Source organism: Pituophis catenifer, unplaced genomic scaffold, assembly GCF_029215685.1.
Source record: "Pituophis catenifer annectens isolate HBS135680 unplaced genomic scaffold, rPitCat1.0.hap2 SCAF_1, whole genome shotgun sequence".
Taxonomy (NCBI): domain Eukaryota; kingdom Metazoa; phylum Chordata; class Lepidosauria; order Squamata; family Colubridae; genus Pituophis; species Pituophis catenifer.
Genome location: NW_027256881.1, coordinates 26,827,020 through 26,851,854, shown reverse-complemented (window position 1 = coordinate 26,851,854; position 24,835 = coordinate 26,827,020). Strand labels below are relative to the sequence as shown.

The 24,835-nt window shown below is 42.4% G+C and overlaps 1 protein-coding gene across 1 annotated transcript in view; it reads left to right on the top strand.

Annotated features, from left to right (window-relative positions):
• Positions 1–6,301: 6,301 nt before the first annotated feature.
• Positions 6,302–24,835, top strand: part of XKR6 (XK related 6) — a 169,411-nt gene continuing 150,877 nt past the window's right edge. The window contains exon 1 of the mRNA XM_070947315.1: positions 6,302–7,023. Within this exon, the coding sequence (XP_070803416.1) occupies positions 6,302–7,023 (722 nt within the window). The remainder of the gene's footprint in view (positions 7,024–24,835) is intronic.

Genomic DNA, 24,835 nt, shown 5'->3' with positions numbered 1-24,835 from the left:
ACTGCTGCTTGCTCAGTTTGGTATAATTTTATATTTGGTCTAATTTTCTCTTTCTTATTTTTTTGTCTGTTTGCACAATTTACTGGGTGCAAGTTACAATCCGCAGGTATCAGCTTTAAATAAAACCAGAAAGTTTGCCCTTTGTAATGGCAATGTCATGTATGTTTCATATTACATATAAACAAACAAACAAACAAACAAAGAATCCCTTACCTCTATGGGTTGTATGTGTCTTCTTTAATCTTCGGTCCTCTGTCAGGGGCCTGGGAGTATGAGGAAGCTTCACAGTATCTTAGCTGTTCCTAGCACTGCACTCTTTTGGACAGAGAACTCTGGTGTTGTCCCTGGGATCTGTTGGAGTTTCTCTCCCAGTTTAGAAGTAACAACCAACTCCCCACCACCACCACTGGTATCACTTTGACCTCTCTGGTTTCTCTTTCAGGCCCTGGTACTTCTCCAGCTTCTTATATCCCTTCTTCCTGATGTTGCTGTCACTGGGCACTACTACATCTGTCATCACTATTGTCTTCTGATTCTTTTCTATTACTACAGTGTCTGGTTGATTGGCCAATACTTGATTGTATGTCTGTATCTGGAAGTCTTACAGGATCTTAGCCTTCTTATTTTTTACAACTTTCTGTGGGATTTCTGATCTGGACTTGGAAAGGTATAGCCCAGGGGTCAGCAACCTGCGCTCTGGAGCCGCATGTGGCTCTTTCACCCCTCTGCTGCGGCTCCCTGTCACTCAAAATATGTGTCACAACTGCTAATGTGCGACACCCACCAGCACGCGATTTATTGAGCTTTTCAACCTCCGGTAGGCCAACCATGGATAAATCCAAGAAAAGAAATGTTTCAGAAGAAAACAGAATGTAGTTTCATTCAACTACATATGCTAGTTTTGTAGCCATTCAAGAAATAGTCAGGCACGGGAAGGGTTTTGTGGCTCCTGGTGTTTTATTTTCTGTGGGAAATGGGTCCAAATGGCTCTTTGAGTGTTTAAGGTTGCAGACCCCTGGTATAGCCCATACACTACATTTTCTGTACACAATGTCAGCTACTTGGTTGTGCCATTCAGTGTATGCTGTTCCTGCCTGCATCTTATACCCTGCCACTATGTGCTGGACTGTCTCTGAGCCCTCTCTGCACTGTCTGCTCCTTGGGTCCTGTCTAGCATGGCAAACCTCTGCTTCTATGGATCTGGTGCTTAGTGCCTGTCTTGTGCTGTCTTGTATTTACAATGTCTCAGTGCTATCTTTTAGTCTAACTCTTACCAGCCACTGGTAGGATTTCTAAGTGTCCGCCACCTCAGCTATCTGTTGATGATACATCCCAAGCAGAGCCTTGTCTTGCCATGGCACTTCCTCTGCTTGATCTTTCTTCCATGTCTGCTACTGCCTCAGGCAATCTCTCAGCAGCTCATCTTTGGGTGCGTTCTTACTCCTCCTGGATGCTCTGGGTTTCATCCAGGATAGTGACTTTGATACTCACCAGATTCTCTCCACCCTCTTTCTAGCTGGTGTAGTCTCTGGTTGTTGGAATTTGGGGTGGAAACCTCCATACATTGTGAGAAGCTTCTGGATCTTCACATCAGAAGCTGCAGCTCCCCCTTTGGCCAGTTCACTGTATGACAGATATCTGATCAGTGGTCACTAACCAGTGCTCCATGGACCACTGATGGTCCACGAGAAAATTTTGGTGGTCCGCAGAAAAATTATTTGCATTTTTTATATTGCACTAAATACTATCTATCTTCTTAAAAAATTCATATTAGTGGTCCTTGGGATTTAAAATTATGAATTTAGTGGTCCCTGAGGTCCGAAAGGTTGCTGACCCCTGTATCTGATGACTAACAAGGTATACATATTCCTGGTGAGGATCTTGTTCTTCTCATTGAGTTGACATTTCAGGACCTTTTGTCATGAAATATCAGCTCAATTACATTTTCTGTATGTCCTTAGGCTGGTAGCTGATGCTGTAAGCTTTTGTTTGGTAGTTCCTAGGGCTTTGGATAGAGTCATGCCCTTACATATATATTTTCAGTAGCTGAGTCTTAATCACAACAGAGCCTTGGTACTACAGTGGTTTAAAGCACCCTGTTATTAACACAGCTGCCTGCAATTTACTGCTGGTTCGAATCTCTCCAAGGCTCAAGGTTGACTCAGCCTTCCATCCTTTCTAAGGTAGGTTAAATGAGGACCCAGTTTGTGGGGGCAATAAGCTGACTTTGTATAAAATATACAAAAGTATGAAGGCTATTGCTGAGCACATTGTAAGCCGCCCTGAGTCTCCGGAGAAGGGCGGCATATAAATCAAATTAAAAAAAAAAAAAAAAAAACTTTCTGTTGTTCTACCAGCTGATTAATTTCTTTCTGAATTGTCTTGATGGGGCCTTCAGCCCCATTTTCAGGGGAGGGGAGGGGAGGGGAGGGGAGGGGAGGGGAAGAGTAGTATGCACTGCTTTTCTTGATTGTGTAGCCAAGTATCTCCAGGATTATAGGGTAGTTATAGCCTATACCAGTTCATTGGTTATGGTAGTAGTAGGGATTGTTGTGAGGGCTCTATCAGCATCTTCTAGAATACTGACTGATGTACTTCTTCACTAGTAGTAGTAGTAGTAACCTGTCTTGAGGGGTGATTGTAGCTAGCTTATCCATGATCTTATATCTCAAATCAGCTGCTGTGATCTGTAATAGAGGAGGTGGCAGTGACATTCCAGTTTCAGGTGTTGGGTGTATATCTAATTGTTCTTCTGGGTCTTCTTGAGACTAGGATGCAATGTGAAGTTGGTCATCTCAAGCTGTGAGAGTAGCTTCCTCTTCACTAGGTTTAAACATTGGGTAATTTACCTGCTCCTCAGTTAGTGTGAATGCAAGTTTTCTGTCCATCCATAGCTCCCTTATTTTTTTCATATACCTCTGTTATTAGGTTTACTGTTGTAGTAGCATCCCATCACTTGGGTTCCTTTGTCTCATCCATGTATGTTTGTTCTAGTAACCACTTGTCATCAGATTGCCTTGGTTCCCTGACATCTGGTGTGGACCTTGGGTAACAGCCAAGGTCCACACCAGATGTCAGAGAACCAAAGCAATCTTGGCTTCTTGGTCCTTGTCACTCTCATCTCCAAAGTAGGCAGGCGAAGTGTTAGATTCTTTGTCAAAGGACCCTTAATGGTAGGTATCAGCCAAGCCTTGCTACATTAATTCATCAGTACAGGACAAGTGAACTTCTCAGCTTACTCTGAACTTTTCAACTTACCTCTGGCAGCTAGCCAAAAGCAGTGAGAACAGGTCTGATATGGTTCTGAAGAATGTCTATGTGACTGAATTATTACTAATACCAGTTCACATAACCAAGCTTATTCTTAAAAGGGGGGTATTGTCTTCTACCCTATCCATATTCCAGGTGAGTGAGCAACTTTCCATTTAAAAACAGATGGTGATTGTATAACTACTTGCCTAATGGAAACTTTTTCTCTTGGAAGAATTACCATGTTTAACAAACTCAGGTAGACAGATTGGTAATCTCATGTAACAGTCTAGCCAGCTGCTGGTACTGTTGGTAACAGGCAACCTTCCACCTTCTCTATAGAGCCACCCAAACATTTTCTGCTATAATTGGTTTTTCAAATCTGTGTACAGATTTGAAATGCTACTTGCTGGGGAAAACTGCTTGGATAGGCAATTTCTGAATGAGAACTAATTCAGGGAGGCATAGTTAAGATACCTATCCCTATTGCATATTTCCTCACTCTTTGCTTTTGAGCAGCTTTTTCTAAAATAGGAGGGGGAAAACAAATTAACTTCACACATAATTTATATGCGTATGTTCTTACAAATGTTGCAGATTCTTACTTGGAATTGGTTTCTAGTTAATCAGCCAGACATATCTAGCTTAGATGACTCAAAGAGGAGCGTAGGACATGTGAGAAATGGGTGTTCTAGCATGCATAAAGCAGCAGCAATTCAGGCCAGGATCCCGGAAATAGCAGGCTAGACCTCAGCACCATGGACAGAGATCAAAATAATTCCCGGCTGAGCCAGGCAAGTGGCACAAAGCTGAAACTAAGGCAGAAAATGCAGCAACAGGTGATTCTATTGTAGCCGGGGAGTAGCAAGTTGCTTTTCATCAGAGTCATTGTTGATTTATGGACTCCACTGGTGCTTCTTTGTGACTATAGCAGTCAACACATATGTTGCATAAACGTAAAGTGGGAGATCCTTCCAGAAGGCCAAGTTGTGGCTGGGATAAAGAAAGAGGCATAACTTACACAACACTGACTGTGAGTACCTTTACCACAATTGTTGATGGATGGTATTAGGGCAAGATAAAGAATGCAAGAAAGCAAAGCAGCCAGAGAAGCAAACTCTGTCCATGGATTAGGTGGGGAATATTTCTTTGAGAGAGAAAGCAGAAATTCATTGGTGACAGAGGGTGAGAAAGAAGATGTCTTTGGGAAACCCTGGGTAGTTTATGCAAAAGAGAATCTTTCTCTTCTTTTCACTTATCTTTCCACTCTTCTCTCCATAGACGGACCTTTTGGGTTTCCCTTAGGACCTTGATCCCTTTTAAACCTTGGGTTGCATCCTCTCTCAACTCAGTCTGCCCTGCCTTTCCACCTAGTCACTCTCTCTCCTGGTACCTTTTACTGCTGCATTGAAACTCCTGATAAAAGCTTGCCCTCTCACTCTAGCATCTTCTAATTGATCTGACACATCTTCCTTTTTCTTTTTCTTTTTTCTCCATTCCCCCAACCTCCTTGAGCACTTTTGTGTGCCTTAGGCAGGGCTGGCATTTTGTATTTGCACAGCCCAAAGCACCTCATTTTAATAAACACTTTAGAAATACTATCATTCCAGCTTGAGGATCACAACTGTCCCCATCCACCACCAATAATCCAAGATGTTAGATTCATTCTAGGTTATCAGACTTGAATAATGAGCAGAAATAATGAAACCTAGTATGGGTGGTAAGAATTTATAAGAGCCCTAGATTGGGCAGTTCCAGGGAAGTAATAAACACATTTATCTGTTGTAGAAGAAAAGTGACTGGGCTTTTGGAGTAGAAAGAATAGAAATCTGGTAGCATTCTATGAAAGTGATCTAAGAATGCAAATGCAGAATTGTAGGAATGTTTCAAAAAAGCCAATAAACACTTGGGATTTGAATCACACCCAACCAGTTTTAAACTGGGATGATAGTTTGCAACTGGCATAGGGTGTGTGTGTGTGTGTGTATTTATGTGGAGAGAGACGGGTGGGGAGGAGGGGGAGGAGGGAGGGAGGGAGGGAGGAGGAATAATAATCCAGGGGGTTGCTACTCTTGCTGCAGAAGAGCTGAGCCCTGAGAGGCTAGTATGATAAGGAGTCAGTGCAATTTTTGCCCACTAACGTCGTAGGCTGCAAGTCCGGCAAGACAAGGGCGGGCAGGCGGAGGTGTGACATAGCTCACAGGCGTGAAAGTCGCCCAGGCGCATCACCTCCAAGGGAAGCAATGGGGACATCTCAGGGAGGGGGCTCTGTGCTGAGACTAAGGATGGCGGATGGAGGCTAAAAAGCGGACGCGGGGCTATGTGCAGGTGGAATGGAGGTGGAAGCCAGGCAATAGAGGCTACGCTTGCAGGAAGCCTCCGGTTCGGTAGATTCCGAGCTGAACCAGCGCCTGTGTAAGCCGGAGAGGGCGTTCGGGAAGGGGGGGGGCGGGGGTGAGCTGGGGATGCTGGACCTTGGCAGGGGGGAGACCGGGCCGATCTGGTCCAAGCCAGCCAGCCAGCCAGGCGAGGGTGTCCCCCCTCCTCCCTCAATGCCAGCCGCGGTGGCGTGGGCGGACGTGCGGGGTGGTCTCCTTCTCCTTCCCCCTCAGTGGAGCGCTGGCTCTTTCCCGGCGCTGGCACTAGGGGTCCCCCAGCCCCATCCTTCCTGTGCGGCGGCGGCGGCGGCGGCGGCGGCTGCTGCTGCTTGCGGGTCTGGAAGGAGGAGGAGGAGGAGGGAATGGGGGCCCCGGTTGGTCTTTAGCGCCTCCCTCCTCTCCCGGAAGCGGAGGGGAAAGGAGGAGGAGGAGGAGGAGGAGGCGGTGGGTGGTGGGGAGGGCATCCCGAGCCCTGCGGCCGGAGGGGCCCGGGTGGAGGGCGGGAGGAGGGCGGGCGGGAGGAGGGCAGGCAAGAAGGAAGGGAGGACGGACGGGAGGGCGGCGGGAAGCGGGCGGGCGGGAAGCGGGCTGCCGGGCCGGGCAGCAAGGGGGGAGCCTGGTGGTGGCGGTGGCGGCGGAGGCGGCGGCGGCGGCGGCGGCAGGCGGCGGAGGTGATGGCGGCCAAGTCGGACGGCAGCGGCTTCTCGCAGCTGCACAACCTGGACGACCTCCCGCACCATCATCCGCACCACGCCGCCGCAGCCGCGGCCGGCCCGGGCGGCTGCGGCGGCGCGGGGGACGAGGCCGGGGGCAGCAGCTCCATGCACATCTGCCATTGCTGCAACACGTCATCGTGCTATTGGGGCTGCCGGAGCGCCTGCCTACGGAGCCTGCTGGGCCGGGCCGGGGGGTCGGCCTCGGGGGGCCCGGGAGGCGGCACCGACCCGCTGGATCCGGCCGACGGGCAGCCGCCCTCGCCCTCGGCGGCGGTCGTGGCGCTGGCGGTGGAGCGGCCGTGGCTGGACTGTCTGTGGATCGTGCTGGCGCTGCTGGTGCTGTTGGGCGATGTGGGCACCGACCTCTGGCTGGCCCTGGACCACTACGGCCGGCGGGACTACCTGTGGTGCGGCCTGACGCTGGCCTTCGTCCTCCTGCCTTCGGTCTTGGTGCAGATCCTCAGCTTCCGATGGTTCGTGCAAGACTACACCGGCGGAGGCCTGGGAGCCGTGCAGGGCCTCACCAGCCGCGGCCCTCCCATGATGGGCTCGGTCGGAGGGGGCCGTCGGGCTGGCCCGGGACATCACGCCGCCCCTCCCGGCGCACAGCGCCTCTGCAGGCTTTCCGTCTGGATCTGGCAGACTGTTATCCACCTGCTGCAGATGGGACAGGTCTGGAGGTAAGGCGGGAGGGGCAGGAAGGCAGCGAGAGCGAGAAGTGGGGCGGTGGGGGGGGGGGAGGCTGCCTGCAAGGGATGAGAGGGGTACGGAAGTCTACGGCCCCTGTCGCGCCCCAGGCCGCGGAAGGGTGACCTCCAAGGCTGACTGAGTACACTCAAGAAATGCATGGCTGCTAGAAAGGTGCAAGGCCCCGTCCCCAGTTTGCAAAGAGGAATTGTAAGTGTGGCTACCGGGTGGGGAAATGCCCCCTTTTCTAGTGTGTGTGTGTGTGTGTGTGTGTGTGTGTGTGTGTTGGAAAGTCTGCGCTCATTTTCCCTACAGAGATTTTGCGGAGGGAGGGGGAGATGGGAGGCAGGCAAATCGTTCCAGATGCCCTGTGAGGGAGGAGGATTCCTCGGAGAGTGGGGTTCTCTCCAGAAGACTAAATGCATATGCAGGGATAGCCAGGGAGGGGGAGAAGAACGCCTCCAGTCTCCCAAATCTCAGGCAGAGCTAGGCAATCTCATATTCTTATTCAAAAGCTTATGCCAAGTGACGTAAGGGAATGCTCAGTTGCGTGAAGCACAGAGCCAGCCACTGAGGCCAAGACAGGATTTCTCTTAAAATCTGGTATGTTGGGGGTGGGGGGGGCAGCGTTGCATGTGTATGCTTTCTGTACACACGCTGAAGAAATAGAACAGTTTAGTGCAATCTGGAGCTCTTGGGATTTACTGGACTTCATCCTCATAATTCCTAGAGAACTTGGGTTTACTGGATGATCTCTCTCTCTCTCTCTCTCTCTCTCTCTCTGTGTGTGTGTGTGTGTGTGTGTGTGTATTTCTTTCCTTCTCTCCCTCTCCCTCTCTCTCCCTCTCCCTCCCCTCTCTCTCTGTTGGGGGGAATGTAAGCCAATAGTCTGGGTTAGGGAAGTCTCAAATGGAGAGGAAACAACTTGTACTCACCTCCCAAGAATGCAGTTGTGTTGTCCCTGTTTTGGTAAAGGAAGCACAGACACATAATATGCACAAACCAGCCAACAGGGTGCTGCAAAAAAAAAGGGAGCTTTCTTGGCCATTCTGATCTTGTCTATCCTCTTAGGAAACTAATAAGATCACCTCTTAGAATGAACCACTGCAGTTGGGCTATTTCAAAAAGAAACAGTATTATGCTCTGGTACAGTATTTTTAGGTCTTAAAATATTTTTCATCCCTGTGGAAAACCTGAAGTCATCCCCTCAAAAGAAAACCTGTGGATGGAATGCCCTTAAATTATTATGGAGGAAAGAAATCTCAATCTGGGAATAACTAAGGTGCTCAAAGCATGGCCAAAAAAGAAATCACAACACTGAGATATTTGGCCAAGGATTATATTTTAATCAGAAAAGATTCTCTGGTTATCATCTAAAATAGATTTGGTTCATCTGGTACCTTCCAGATGTTCTGGACTCCCCTTTGAATTAGAGAAGCTTTCTTCAGCCTGGTATCTCCAGATGTTTTGGTTCCCCCCCCCCCCGCTACATTCTAAAATTACCTTGTTTGTTGGATTTGTTCTGCTAAAATGAATCTGAGGTAGAAACCCTGAATGTTCTTCAGACTCTGGCATGACAAGATAACATAGAAAAAATGCATTAAGAGGATATAATCTTAAATCCTTTACAATTGAGAAATAAGAAGAACTTCCTACATTTCTTCCTTAGATGATCAAGAAAGTTCTCCTAGGACTACATCTCCTAGGACAATGATCTTTCATTCTGGATCACCTTTAACAGAAATATGTATTTGGGACCAGATCTTACCTTTTTAAATTATAGGCATGGATGTCCCAATGATAATGTAAACGGAGATAAGACCGAGGCCTAGTGATGTAACATTCTGCAGATTGATGTCCTCCAGATATGTTAGGAATGGAACTGCCATGATGCCCAGGAGTTGCAATCCCAACATACATGGAAGTTACCACATTAGATTGAGCTGTTGACAATCAATCAACCTAGAGTATGTTGGAGAAAAGCAAGTTCTCTCTTTCCTGCTCTACTATGAAGGCACTATAGAGATGAGAATGCAAACTTCCTTGCTTCCTTGATTGAGAATAAGTCCCATTGAACACAATTTGATTTGCTGAATAAATGAGCACAGTAGTTAAGGATGCAAAGGATTTTTCACTGTAAAAGACAATTCTAGGCCTCAATACTGGAAGACAGGGATAGAAAGAGAAGGGGTAGAAATGTATTTGCACTTCTAAAAATAAAAATGAAGAGCAATAAGTGGAGTCGTGGTAGGGGCAGTCTTCCTCAAAAGGAAGTCTTCCTCCATAAAACCTGGGGTGGCTAGATTAATTTTCTAACCTAATATAGGACCAAGTTGAAAGTGAAAAGCAATTACCATGTTTTCCCGAAAATAAGACATCACCTAATAATAAACCCAATCAGGCTTTTGAGTGCATGCGTTAAAATAAGCCCTCCCTGAAAATAAGCCCTCCCCGGAAATATTTAAATGTGTGTGCAGCCGGACCCCGCCATTTCCTCTGGTTAGGGTTAGGGAGACAGAGCTGGAAATCAGGTAAGATAGCAAGAGGAGCCCCATCTTGCTCCACATGCCCCAAAATAATAAGACTTCCCCAAAAATAAGGCCAAGTGCTTATTTTGGGGTTCAAAAAAAATATAAGACAGGGTCTTATTTTTGGGGAAACACAGTAGCAAAGTAGAGCCATTGATGAACTTGTTTCCCCAAAGCAGTATGGTTCAATGACAGAAGAATGTCTTTTCATCTGCTATGCATATAGGACTGGCAACAAGGATGGCTCAGGGTTGGGTCAAATACACAAGATTTATGCATCATTTTCCCCATATAGTATATCAGGTGATGGTCAGGTTGATAAATTGAATAGATGTATTGTGAATATGACATTAGACTCCCTCCTCCCACCCAGGCTTCCTGAAAGTAGAATATTGAAAAGAAGGTCGATCCCTGTGCCTGGCAGAGAGGGAGCTCTAGAATAACTCTGGTTTCTTTTTTTCAAGAGAGGAACTATGGGAAAAGATGCAGAAGGTGTCCTGGAGAGACCTTTGCTAAGAGAGGAAGCCTTTGCAGAAACAAGGCAGCTGGGAGAGCCTTTAGCTGCCTCACAGCCTGCTTGATCTGCATGTATGTGCACCTATAAGCATGCACACATGTGCAGAGACTGATCCAGAGCGTTTTGCAGAAAGGGTTCACAGCAGGATACCAAAATGAACGAGTATTTTATTTAAGTTGTTGTGAAGCCATCAAAGTGCATAAGATGCCTTGGGGATGGCATCAATCCAAAGAGTGGATTGGCTTATATAAGCTAAATCAAACAGGATAAAATAAAGTTTGAGAAAGGAAAGGATTTGAAATCCCTTTTTGAAGATGGAAATGTGTGTGCATGTGTGCGTGTGTGTGTGCAGTGAGCACGTGCCTTTGTACATGTATGAATAGGTATGTTTATATGTGTGAAATTAGCAACTGGAATAAACTGGATCTTTGCAATATGATGGGAGTGGGGGGGGGGAGAAATTAAATGGAGTGTGAAGAGATATGTTCACTTAACGAAGACCCTTTTCAGTGAAATCATATGGGTAAAACAGGCCAGGTGGGGTTAAATTGCAGATGGGCTGGACCAGTTTCCTTCCTCTGAAGTTGGGGAGGGAGCGAAGGCATTGCTTTGATGAAAGATGATGTTCAAATGAGTTGGAAGGGTTAAAGCAGTTCCTGAGGAATTTGCTTTGAACCAATTTAAAATGGAGGCAACCTATTTGAGTAGCTGGGGGGGGGGGTAATATCGGCTTGATGGTGGGGAAAAACAGTCAAGGAAAAAAATTGAGATACACAGGAAAGATCAGGGAGAAGGGCAATAAGGGGAGAAAACACCCTCCTAAACATGTGTGGGAAGCTTGTATGAAACTGCAACCTGGGAAATACGCCGGTGAAGTCATACACTGCAACAGAATAAATTTCTTGCTTTTTCAAAATGTCATTTGCACTGCTTTATGGCAGGCGGTCTCCTCTCTCTCCCCCTCTCTTCTTCTCTCTCCCCCCCCCTCTCTCTCCCCCCTCCCTCTCCCTCGTGCATGTTCTAGCACAGAACATGATGTATGCAAGCAGGGCAAGGTTGTAACAAGAGATTTCAGTTTTGCCTGTACCATGAAAGATGGATTTGTGCCCAAATCATTTCTCTCCCTCCTTCTCTTATACATCCAAATATCAACCATATAAGCTGAGGCAGCTGTTGGAGAAAAATGCATGTGTGCCTGGCAATTTACCCATCTCTTTTGGCAGCTGTGTATTGAGATGGGAATTAGAGTGTATTTTCTAGGGGTAGGGTGGGGGTTCTTATACTCGCTCTGTCACTAAATAAACATCTCCGACATACTGGAAGATGCCGAATCATTGGGAAAAATGGGAACGGAAAGAAGCAACTGATTGCACTTGAGAAATAAAACTGCACAGGTCTTATTCTGCCAAAACAGATGAGAGGTAGGGTCTCACTTAACCCTTGCCCATTTCTGAAGCCTTAAATGTTCTTTGGAGCCAAATGGGATCTACTAAAGAGAGGGCTTTGCCAAACCTTGCTCTCTGTAATGAGGATTTGTATTTAAAATTGGAATATGTCAAAGATTTCCTTAAGGATTAGGGCAGCAACATCTGTTTGGGGGCCTCACACAACTGTCAAAAGTCTATTGAACAAATACTTAATCACCAACAACCTTTTGTGAGAGTCATTTAAAATAATAAATAAATAAATAAATAAATAAATAAATAAATAAATAAATCTGTTCCTCTTGCTGTTATGGCCGTCATTTGAATTATTCCTGAATGCTATGGTGGGACTAATCCAGCAAGACAGCATGCCAGAAGCTGAATTATTGCTTGTTGGACTGGTGAAATGTTTACGTTTGGAAGGATTTATTGGAAGGGGGAAGTAACTCACTGTAAAATGGCCCACATCAAGTTAGCTTCCCTTCAAAAGAATGGACAAAGATCTGGATCTTATAGTAAGATATTTGTGAAATAAGTTCTCTGGTCTGTAAAATTCTTGAAAAGGAATCAATTAGAAGAAACAAAAAAATAAAAATAAAGTATGTAATAGTGGTCCTACTGGATGGCAATATCTAGTTGACCTTGACTGATCTCAAAGGCTAAACAGAGTAAGACCTCATTAATTCTTGGGTGGAAAACTACCAAATAATACCAGTCCTATTGGCTAGATGGAGAAGTTGAAAAATGTATTGGAATACAATAGTGGCAAACCATATACTGTTGCCACAAAAAATTAATTGGACACATCTGTTTAGTTCCCAGGGTCAAGTTTGCTCAAAAGTATCCTTACCTAAATGATGCTAGAGAAAAACTAATGGAACCTTCCAATTTGACCTTAGTTTATTTATTGTTTCAGCAAATGCAAAAAATATAGCAGAATGGTAGTGGATTTTTTTCCCATTATCTCAACACTGATAAGTTAATTGTATGAAGCCAAGGAAAGACCTGGGTTAAAAAAGGGGGGGGCTTTTACAAGGCTAAAATTAGGTTGAATAATTTGAATTTTGATATATTATGGGAAATTCAGCTATTCTTTTATAATGCTATGTGAATCACACCATCATGTAAAGTCATAATAAAGTTTATTTAGATACAAAATGCATACACAGCAATTGTGAGCGTTAAACCCAACTGAATATTTTTCACTACAGTTGAAGCATTGCAAGTGCTTACTTTGGCAAGTCATTTCATTTGGAGTGGAGTGGACAAATTTATGCAAATAAAAAGATCTTGGCTACGTGTCAGACAGTGTCTGGAGAAATTTGAAAATAATTACATTTTATTTTGTGAAACTAACCCTGATTGCACAAAGTGATTTTTCATAATTTTGTCAACTACTTGATTTAAAGTTTTTTTTAAAAAGGTTTTTGGGCAACTACTAGATTGCAGCAAAGATTGGGGTGTTGTACATCTCAGATAATCCTAGCGAATAAGATTCAGGAATGAGATCTGAATGATGCTGTAATTCAGGTGAGACACGAAACAACTTGACACTTCATCTATCAGTCTACTTAGTGGAAGTGTTCAGTTGATTTTGGAGGAAATAATGGAAAGAGACAGCTGAGAGACAGGATGTCAACCTTGGTCCATGATGGTCCTGTTGAATTTGCTGGGCTGTAGTTTTCCCTCTATCCCTATGATTTTATCATTTTGCTTCAATCCCAAGGACATGTTTTGGTCACCAGCAACTGTTTCAAATAACTATATGCAAGTTTTTGCAGTGTTGTGTCGTGCTTCTCTAAGGCAAACTTCCCTTAGTAAAGATGACTTTGCATATTTATACATTGACTGAAAAAATGTTTTAGATACAAGTAGAAAGTTTTCCCATGAAATCCTAGGAACTGAATTGGGGATCATTTGCATAAATTTCAGCTTCTTCATCAGTGAGCTGCAGCCAATTTCAAATACAAGAAGTATATATCAAGTCGAATCATCTCAGTGTTATAAAACAATTGTAGTGCTTCCCTAGATTGATAATCTCCAAATACATTGGCCTATAACTTCCACCATTTCCAGGGAACATGAATGAGTGGATGTGACTCCAAACTTTGCAAGATACCATATGAATGAAGATCAATCCAAATACAGTTGAAATAGAAGTCTTTTGGACTGCTAACTAAATCTGAGATCTTTTGCTTACAAACACATGTTCAACTACAGAACACAGAACTCTGACTACAATCCTTGATTCAATGTGCTTTTACTTTTCAAAAGAAGCTTTCTAGTTTTTTGTAACTCTGGAAGGTGTTTTTTTTTAAAAAAAAATTCTATAGTAGGGCACTCTGAAGATATATTGCCTATCTTACTTGTGTACCTGATTCAAATATGTTTTAAAAAGGGATAGGAGAAACCCATCCAAATACTTCAGGCATTTTATAAGTGAGTGCTCCAAAGCCTAGACAAAGATGGAATTGTAAGGGGTCACAAGGGAAATTCTTACTTTTACTGGATTGTAAGCTAATTGGGACATCTGCTTCTTGCTTATTGACACTTACTTGTTGAGACCAAAAGTTCTTTGGATATTCAGCACCACTGTGAAGGTTCCCCAGTTTGAGATAGAAGTAGGAGAAGGAAGCTATGGCAGAGTTAAGAGAGCACCATGGAGTGAAATAAATAAAGCAAGAGAGTGTATGCATGATTAGGTGGCTCAGTGGCTAAGACACTGAGCACGTCGATCAGAAAGGTCTTGGCAGTTTGAATCCCTAGTACAGGTCTCCTGCGTGAGCAGGGGGGTTGGACTAGATGACCTCCAAGGTCCCTTCCAACTCTGTTACTGTTAACTGTTACATGTACATGTGCTGTTTTGGGTCTTGTGGATACATAGATAATAAGGGGAGCAATCTTGTCAGCATCCTTTCCAAAGGAATTAAGTTTGAAGAAGCAGGGCCACTGACTGCTGGATCAGTCAAGTCGTTTTCCTTTCTGATGTAAGGAAAATATGTCTTCCCCTTCTGCTTGAATGAATTCTGTGTTACAAAAAATATCAAACCAACCTTGTTTTTACTTCAACATGGGAAAACAATCTCCATTAAATCTTTTTAAAAGGAAGGTTGGTTTGGAGTACCCAAGACTGGTGATATGACAAGACTACTCAGTTCTCCAGTGCATCAGTGTTTGCCACCTGGTGTAGTGCTGCATTCTGTCTTAGCTTCCAGAATAGGACAACTTGCCACAGCCAACTAGCCAGAGGACAACTCACTGTGGGACAATTCAACAAATGCAAAAGTTAAAAATCAATTTCGACAGAACCGTGGCCAGTAATAATAAAATACCGAAAGTCAATCCAGAATACAAGTGTTAACAATAATTTCAATGAAAATGTCATCACCAATAATAAAGGTAACCGAATGAAACAATTATTTCAGTGTTGTTGTCCTGCAGTGAGTTGTCTTGTGGCGAGTAGGGCATGGCGAGTTATACAGTGGTGAGTTGTCCTAGACCCCTTATTTAGGACCAATCTTGTTCAGCAGTAGAACATGGCAAGTGGTAATGGTCTAGCTAAATCAAAATGAAGTAGATATGCTGAGCCAGAAGTAGAAAAGTTAAGGCAAATTAGCAGACAGCATAGGTGGCAAAAAGTTTTTAAGAAGAGATTGGACAACCATTTGTCTGAAATGGTATAAGGTTGCCTGCCTGAGCAGAGGGTTGGACTAGAAGACCTCCAAGGTCCCTTCCAACTCTGTTATTCTATAGAGAAAGAGAGCATCAAGAGATATAGTGGATGGACAAAGACACAGCAGGTAGGGATGTGCCAGAAATATAAATAAAAGAAATCTTCCTCTTTTCTATATGCTTGGAAGTTTGAGAGTTTTGATTGATACTAATATTTGGCCTACTCAGGGATTCATAGTAACATCTTTTTAGGTGCTTTGGTATCAATCAGCTAATAAACTATATTCAATTGCTGGCAGCCAGACGCTGAAATTCAGCTGTATGGTTATGGTGGCATCTTGGGACTGCAGATGTCTATGGAGATTCTCAGTCATCCAGATCATGGTTGTTCCAAAGGTGTTTCTACCAGAAAGTCCAGTTGCCTCTTGAAAAAGCACCTTTGGGACTTGGGACTGCAGCAAAGGGACTTGCGACCACATACAACTTTAGGAATTTGATATGAAAGATGAGCATAATAGTTTCTCACAAGCAGTAAGCAGTACAGGTAGTCCTCGACTTACAACAGTTCATTTAGAAACCGTTCAAAGTTACAACGGCACTGAAAAAAAGTGATTTATGACCATTTTTCACAGTTAAAATCATTGCAGCATCCCCATGGTCATGTGATCAAAATTCAGATGCTTGGCAGCTGACTCATATTTATGACAGTTGCAGCTTCCCAGGGTCATGGGATCCCCTTTTGCGACCTTCTTACAAGTAAAGTGAACAGGGAGCCCAGATTCACTTAAAAACATGTTACTAACTTAACAACTGCAGTGATTCACTTACTATGGTAAGAAAGATCATATAATGTGGCAACATTCACTTAATAATTGTCTCATTTAGCAACAGAGATTTTGGGCTCAATCGTGGTGGTAAGTCAAGGACTACCTGTAATGTTTTGGGCTTTTATGTGGTTTTGGTTACCATCTTCCATTTATTTCCTCAAAAGTGAACGGGTCACATATTGGACAGTTAAGGATGAGACAAAAAGCTTCTTTGTTGAGTATAATTTTTGCTTAAATTGTACCCACAAGTAGGCTAGTGGGTCATAATTTGCTTCTGGAAAAAATGTAAAAAGTTTAGCTATGAATCAAGATTATATAATGTAATCCTTGTTGGGAGTGCTTGCACTGTGGCATATTTGGAGATAGATTTCTAGTTATTATTCTGGTGCACAACACTGGAAACAATTGTGCAAGTTCATGTTCAAAAACTGTAAACTTACATGCACACATTTTATGTGCTGAAATTGAAATCAGGTTCATGTGTTGGTTCCATTTTATTGTTTTACCAGTTATTTAAATGCAGGAGTAAATAATTTATCTATGCTTTAAATGTGGGCAAGCAGAAACTTGTACCGTATTTCAGTTGCCTTTTCCCATAAATTGTTTCTTCCTTGTTGACAGATGTTCAGAAAGGTTTATAAAGTCTAGTGATATATTTTCATGCAGCGCAATATTAACTTGTGGAACTCCCTGTTGCAAGATGTTTATGGCCACAAATATGAGCTTAAAGTAGAGCACTTATGAAGATTAAATGAATCTTCATGTTCTGATGAAGTATACCTCTGAATAGGAGCCATTGCTTTGGCTTCCAACCCAATTTTTGTGCCTCTAAGTGATGATGAGATGCTGCACTTTCACTCTGATTCAGCAGAAGTTTTCTCATGTGAGATTAGACTGCAAATAATTCACAGGTTTATTTAGGCAGATGAGATTAAAATGTATCCATACATTATACAGTATTCCAGAGGTTTTTTTGCACCTCTGTCTTTTCAAGTTTGCTTTCTGATCCAAGAATGTTCATTGTATATGGAAATGTAGACATGTTATTGTAAAAAAAATCTATTATGGAGATTTGTATTCAGCATGATCTACCTACAGATGAAGAGCAACTGAAGCATACCTATGGCATAAAATATATTACTGTGTAGATGTAATTTTGTTAAAGAAACATGGAGTAAATTATGAATTAAGCAAAGGGAGAGGGGAAGAGAGGGGGGAGAGAGAGAGAGAAGCAAAGTCTCATAATCTTTGTCTTTACCTGCTATTTAGTCCTAACGATGGAGATGGAGGACAAGAGGTGTTGGCCTATGTCAAGAGAGAGAGAGAAGAAAATATTTTGTAAAAAACAAAGCTGAGCCCAATGTCTATGGAGATTCTCAGTCATCCGGGTCATGGTTGTCCCAAAGGTGCTTTTTCAAAAGGCAACTGGCCTTTCTTTGTTTTTCCTTAAAGACAAAGGGATACAACACCACCTATCTCCTGTTTGCAACACAATCCTTTCAGCAGTTCCAAGAAGGTTCCATACCCATTTGCACTATTCAGGTGATTGTGAGGACACAGATAAACTTCCAAGTGGCCTCAACGACTCTCAGGGAAAGTGCTAACCACCAGTTGCCTGCAAGGACTATAAGTCCTTCTGTTCTCCATCATTCAGTCAGAACTGAAGAAGCTTCTTGAATGAGAAGTGAAGTGTCTTCAAAGAAAAAAAAAGAAAGGCCAGTTGCCTTTTGAAAAAGCACCTTTGGGACAAAACTGAGCCCAATCTCCCCATGACTTTAGAGATACTGTATATAATTATTATTCAGCCCTTTCAAGTGGGCCTGGTTGCAATCGACAATCCAGCGTAGTTGAATCAGGATTAGGACAATGTGGTTTCTGTTACTAATCCTTGTCAATTGATGACTTGTAACAATTGTTGTTAGCTGAAGCCCTCATACTCCCTTCAAGAAGAACACTGCAAAGGACATGTTGCAGTAGTCTAGTTGATAGAAATTCAGTTTCGGAATGTCTATTTGTCCATTTCTGGCAGGTGAAGGTTAAAAGCTGTCCTATATGGCTAAATCAAGATGATGGTTGGTAGCTATAATGAGATTAGGGGAAGGTGAATGGAGCAGTGTGAGAAGTTTATAAAATGGATTTCAAGAGGGTGAGTAAGGAAAAGTGATTCCTTTCTTAAAATGCAACCGCATATTCTTAAAATGCTGCTGTGGCAGAACCAAATAAATATTTATTCCCACTTCAAATCATTAACAAATATTTTCATAACTAAAAATTATGACAGAAGTATAAAATTTTCCTATGTAGTATTTAGCATTTTTATTCATTCTTGTGTAAATTTTAATAGTGTACCAATGGACCAAGTAAGATGCATAATTAAACTGTAGGGCTGCCAACAGTATGAATTGCTTTGGAAAATAATTAGGTTTCTTGGCCAGCTAGTTATACATGGATGGCTACTAGCCATCATTGGCAAAAATGCAGCCTTCATATTGAGAGGTTTTGGAGCTCTGACTGCCAGATGTTATTGATTAATGGGACAGTTGTCACTACCTGCACTTCCTATGAACTTTCGCCTGAGTTTTGCCTGCCCTTCTTGGGAGACAGAATTCTGAGTTGAGTGGACTACTAATTGCGCATGGAGAAGTCTTTTTCGGAAGTAGAATTTGGAGAAGCCATCACAGAGCCTACATGAATACTGTTTATGTGCTGAGAACATTGTCTTTGAAAGTCTCTGTGTGGCTGTTTTGAAGCCTTTTCTGAACTTCTGACTCTGCAGGTGTGTACATAGGAGGCCTTTTCCACTGGGACTGTTGCCACAGCAAAGTCGCTGTGTTGAGATTCAGCTCCTTGATGCTCTGAGCAACAGGTTCAGAAAGATGAACAGTTTAGCCAGTTCTTAACAATACGACATTGCTTCTCTGCTGGTGATCATTTCAATCTTTGGATCAAATGGGAAATTTGACCAAGTGGCTAAAAAGGTCTCCTCCAATCTGCATTACTTGATATTAAACCCTTGAGTCCACAGTGGACTTATTAGCTATCTTAATTTATTTCACCATTGGCGTGAGATTCAGACCGAATTTTTGTCCACTGGCTTAAAAAAAAATCAATTTCCATTGTAAAGGGGGGGGGGAAGAATCTGAATAATAGACTATATCTTTCTTTCTCATACTTTCTAGAGATAATCACTAGAAAAACTTGTATTGTTGTTGTTGTTTTGATTTAGGCATTACCCTCCTTCCAAATGGTATTGAAATTACCAAATTTCCTAGTAATTTTATTTACACTGAAACTGAAACAAATACATTTATGGGACTTTTCCCACTCCTTTGATCCTAATGGAAAAATTAAGCATTAAATACAAATCCAGATTATTATTATTTTTTATCATATGTCACAGGGTGAAAGAAGAGCAGAAAGGTCCTTGAATGGACAAATGAGTAACATAATAGAGGAAATTGCAAATTTAGCTCAGATAACCAACTATCGCTTGAAGATTAGGGGTTGGCCTATATTATAACAACTGTTCAGCTCAGAAGCAAAAGTGTAGCTAAACATGCTTGAGAATTGTATTTCATTTGGAGCTAACTTATCCGATTCACACTTCACACTTAAATTCTTTGAACTTTCCATAAAGGCTTTAACTATTGACCTCAGGATTACATAATTTAAAGTCCTAGGACTGCAAGAGACCAACCATACTTGGGTATAGCCTGGCTAGGTGGCTTAGTGGCTAAGAAGCTGAACTTGTCAGTCAGAAAGATCAGCAGTTTGGCGGTTCAAATCCCTAGTATAGGTCTCCTGCGTGAGCAGGGGGTTGGACTAGATGACCTCCAAGGTCCCTTCCAACTCTGTTACTGTTATACTGTATCCTAAGATATAGGATATAAATCCTAAGGATGTAAATCCTAAGCGCCTGCCCAAAATGTATTACTAATCTGTGATTTTTATATGACAGAAGGGACAAATTAAGAAACATAGTGAATAATTGTATTAATTATATTTTTCCTACATGCAATATTTTTTCTACAGTGAAAAACAATAGAAACAGAATATATAATTGAAAACAAATTCCAGAGGTAAACAACCATCGGTTAAACAATCAAAAAATTACACGGGGGGGTCTACCATCCATTCTGACCAAGGGACTGAGGACAGACCCAGATTTTAAAGTTTAACTTAAAGAAGGCCAGGGTGGGGGACCGGGTGAATCTCTCGGTGTAATAGTGTCCTAGATAGTAAATGCCAGGCAGTGTGAATAACATACCTTCCTCCAATTCTTCTCTTTTTTTTTTCCTTCATAGAAATGGAACCCTATGAGATAGGATGGACTGAAAGTAAGTGGCCCAGAATCAATCAAGTACCCTCCATACGCAGCTGAATGCTACCTTGAATCTAGGTCTCCTCGGTCTCAATGCAAAACTTTACTACGATACACTTTAATTGAAATTTCATCTCTGTGTCAAATAAATCTAATATAGTTGTCCCATAAACTCCTATCCCATCCACTTTGGGGAATGTAGCCCCACCATATAATTAGGGTATCAAGTGTGGCCTTCAGGCTGACAAATGGTGTACTTTTCTGACTTTTAGTTTTAATAAGTGATCTGAGGGTTGCTTTAACATCTGCTATCATTTTCCTTTAACAATTATATAGTAGCTTGTAAGAGTCAAAAATGTTTTTCCAGAAGCATCTCAAAATGCTTCAGGATAGTATATCGACTTGTGCCATCATAAAGGACTATGTCAGTAGTAATATCAGTAAAACGTGGTTGCCACAGATACGTTTTAAGAGTTTCTCCCTTGGTACATTCCCATCATTGCTTTAAGACTGGATTTACTAATCTGAGTGTGTGAATGTGTGAGATACCTATCGTGTATGAATTCCTTACCAGGAATATCCAGGAGTGTGATGAATTTATGGCTTTAGGAGGAATAGCCTGTTTCCCTTGTTAACACTGTCTACCATTCTTTGTTCAATGTAGATAGACTTTTAGATAGACATTTTTAGACTTTGCTGTGTTTAAAATTCTTACTTCATTACCTCAATTGTTAAATTTACATGGTTGATATATAGCTGGAATTGCACTTTCCTTCCTCTCTCTCTCTATATATATGGACTTTTATACCTATGATGTAAAGAAGATAAACTGCCATTTCTTTTAGTAAAAGAAGTTGAATCATTTCTTTATTTTATTTGTATTTACTTGAATTACAGCATGCCTTTTCCCTTGGAGTTCAAGCCTTTGTGCTTCTTGCCCGCATTTTATCTTCACACCAAGACTCTGAAATAAGTTAAGTTGACAGATGATAGCTGACTTTGATAGTTGAATGGGGATTTGAACATGGGTTTCTCCAGTTCTGTCCCGCAAGTAGGCTGGACACCTGCCGTTCTTATTGTAATCTGGATAACACGAATTAATCTCCGTGTGCATGAGAGATGTGTGATGTGGTTTACATTTTAAGGCACAGCTTAGAGATGGCATCAAGATACTGTATCAGTTAACACTGTCTTCCAAATTCATATGGAGAGGGAATTTGCTTTGAAAAGGGAAAATCCATGGTGAAATTAATGTTTAATAGCTTTGAAACTGCATTTTCTGAAGGCTTGTTTGCTTGTCTGCCTATTTTGTATTTGAGCCTTGTTATGTGATAGGTGATCAATTGCATTTCGTTCTGATGAAGATAACAGCCAAAACTGCAGGGAATGTGGTTACATTTAACCCAGATTATAGCATGACAGATTGAAAGTGGCCCAGGACAGAGGCTATGTGTAATGTAAAATCTGTTTAATCGTAGAGTAGATACGAAGAACAAGAGTTTACAATCTTTTGCATAGGAAGCATGTGTTTTACTTAGTTTCAGCCTTTTCCTGTTGGCTAAATTGCCTGGCTGATATAACTGTATCCCTTTGGTCAGTCTAGACTCCTGGCAACTTCATAGACAAATCCATGCAGTTTCATTGGCAGCACTTTTGCATGTGGTTTGTCGTTGCCTTCTTCCTAAGGCTGAGTAACTGGCTCAGTCACCCAGCTGGCTTCCTGCCCAAAGCAGGACTAGAACTCACTGTGTCTGGGCTTCTAGTCCAATACTGTTAACCCCTACTCAAACAGGCTCGCATGCCCATTAATTCCTGTATCTGGGCAAACAGGCTGTGGCTGAGGGGCAATTGTTTGTTTCATGATTACATTTTCAAACAAACCACAGAAATAAATCATATTAACATGATGATCTATTTCATGCATTGTGCTAGGCCAGGATTTGGTTCCTACCATATGCTGAGTGATAACATAATCCAACTCCTAGGCAAAGTTTTGGAGTTTATGGGCATACTGAGAGTTTTGAGAACACTTAGAACTTGCACAAAATGGTTGCCAAAGGAGAGAGATTCTAATTTATAAATTTATAAAAAGGCTATACTCACTGTCCATTGACCAGAAAGCAAACTGATGGGACGAGTATTACCTCTAGCCTTCCTGCCTCCCAGATAATCTTTCTTGCCACCAGTTTACCTCTTTTCCCCTTTCTGGTCAAATGATATACCTATAGTACTGCATAGGATTGTTTTTTGAAGAAGTTTTATGCTGTTTCTTTCGGCCTGGAGGCATTCTTGATCAAGACACTCCAAAGCCCTTGCATCTGATACTATATCAGCTTCTACTCTCAGTTCATTTACAAAAATATTAACAGAATTTTAAAAATACCATCAGAATAGAGCAGTGGGACACTGGTTCCCAGAAATACAACACAATCTACCCCCAGTTCAGAACTTTGTTCCTTCTAGCACCAGTCTGTCTATTTTGTCCTTCTAGACATGGCAACTTTAAGATGTATGGACTTCTATGGCAGCTCCCTAGGTGGCTCAGTGGCTAAGACGCTGAGCTTGACGATCAGAAAAGTCAGTGGTTTCAATCCTTAGTATAGGTCTCCTGCATGAGCATGGGGTTGGACTAGATGACTCTTCCAACTCTGTTACTATTACTATTCTCAGACTTCCACAACCAGCATGGAGCTGGCTGGGGAATTTGGGGAGCTGCAGTCCACACAATCTTAAACCAGATTGAGAAATACTGGTTTAGATCATGAAGCCCCGTTTGCTGTAGATGCCAGGCCACTCCTTCCAACTCACATGCTCCATCGCTGGCTACTGCTGCTCTTCCCCTTTTTAAAGGCCAGCTGTAGTAAAAGGAGATACATTAAAATTTCTCACTGTTTCAGTTGTATTTTTTTGAAAAAGGTATGGCTGAAAGAGAGAAAGAGACAGAAGATCAGATCCGTTTTCAATAATGTGGCACTGAGTACCAAAGAAGAGCATGCTTCATATAAATGTAACCAAGTTACTTATGGAATGATCTCTCCACAATTATCTCTACCCACCCAACCTGATCTGGCAGGAGTTATATGCTCTGGGTCAGTAGTGAGTTCCACTTACCTTCGCTACCGGTTCGGAACTGTGAGTGCGTGTGCACACTCACTTCACTCGTGGGGTGCTTCTGTGCATGGGCAGACTATCCGTGATGACATCTGGGTGGGTGGGCGGATCCTCCCACCACCACCACTACCGGTTTGCCCGAATTGGGACAAACCAGTAGAAACCCACCACTGCTCTTGGTACTATTGGCTATGGAGTGTCATCTGGTAGGTCCCAGAAGAAGTGCCCAGAAAGAGCTCCAACCTTTTGGAACATCATCCCTTTGAGGTTAGATTAGCCTTGTTCCTGCTGGACTTCTGTAAGGTACTGAAAATGTGGTTTTGTGCCCAAGCCTGAGACCCGAAATGCTCATCAGAGCCCATCTCCTGGCTGGGTTGATAGTTGTTTTTTGTTGCTTGGCTGCCGAGTGTTTTATTTTTTTATGCTATATATTTTATCTATTTTATTGTAAGCTGTCTAATGTATGTAAGGTTATAGAAATTGAACGAATAAATGAATGTATGAAAAAATGAATAAAAACATTAACCTATTGTCCATTGCATGTATAAATCCAACTTACCTATTCAAGCCTGAAGTATCATAATTAGCAAGACTAGAATCTAGGAATGGGCAGAATTATTAATATCATGTTTTCCCACATTTATTTATTCATCTGTTTGTTTGTTTGTTTATCTGAAAGCCTTTATTCCCACTGTATGAAGAAATTGGCTAATTAATGATTATTTGAAATCAGTGATAAATTTGCTATAAGCCATCTGTTGATCAGTCAGTTAATGGGAAAAGTAAGAATGGATAAGAGTTACATATAATTGAAATTTGCCTGGGCTAGAATAGAACTGCCATTATCTGCTGAGGAAACCTACATTCAAGAGCCGTGGTGGTGCAGTGATTAGAATGTAGTATTGCAGGCTACTTCTGCTGATTAGTGCCTGCCAGCAGTTTGGCAGTTCGGGTCTCACCAGCTCAAGGTTGACTCAGCCTTCCATCTTCCGAAGTAGGTACCCTCAGATTGTTGGGGGCAATATGCTGACTCTGTAAACTGCTTATAGAGGGCTGTAAAGCACTGTAAAGCAGTATATAAATCTAAGCGCTATTGCTATTCTCCATGAGAATCTCCACCTTCCATATATCAGAGGGCAGAGCAGCTGCAGATCATGAATCTATTCCAACTCCTACTAAGATGGCCACACATATCTGAGAATATAATTGGACCACCACACGTATCTCTTGCTCCACCAAAGGACAATTATAAAAATGCAAAACAGATGCCCACCTTTGCATTAGGTGGACCTTCAGTCTGTTTGATGAATGTTAAAATTACACTCAGATGGGTACAACAATGGGTTATCTAAAATAGTCGTGCTTTTCAGTAAATAGATCATTCCAAAATTCTCAGCAATGGCCT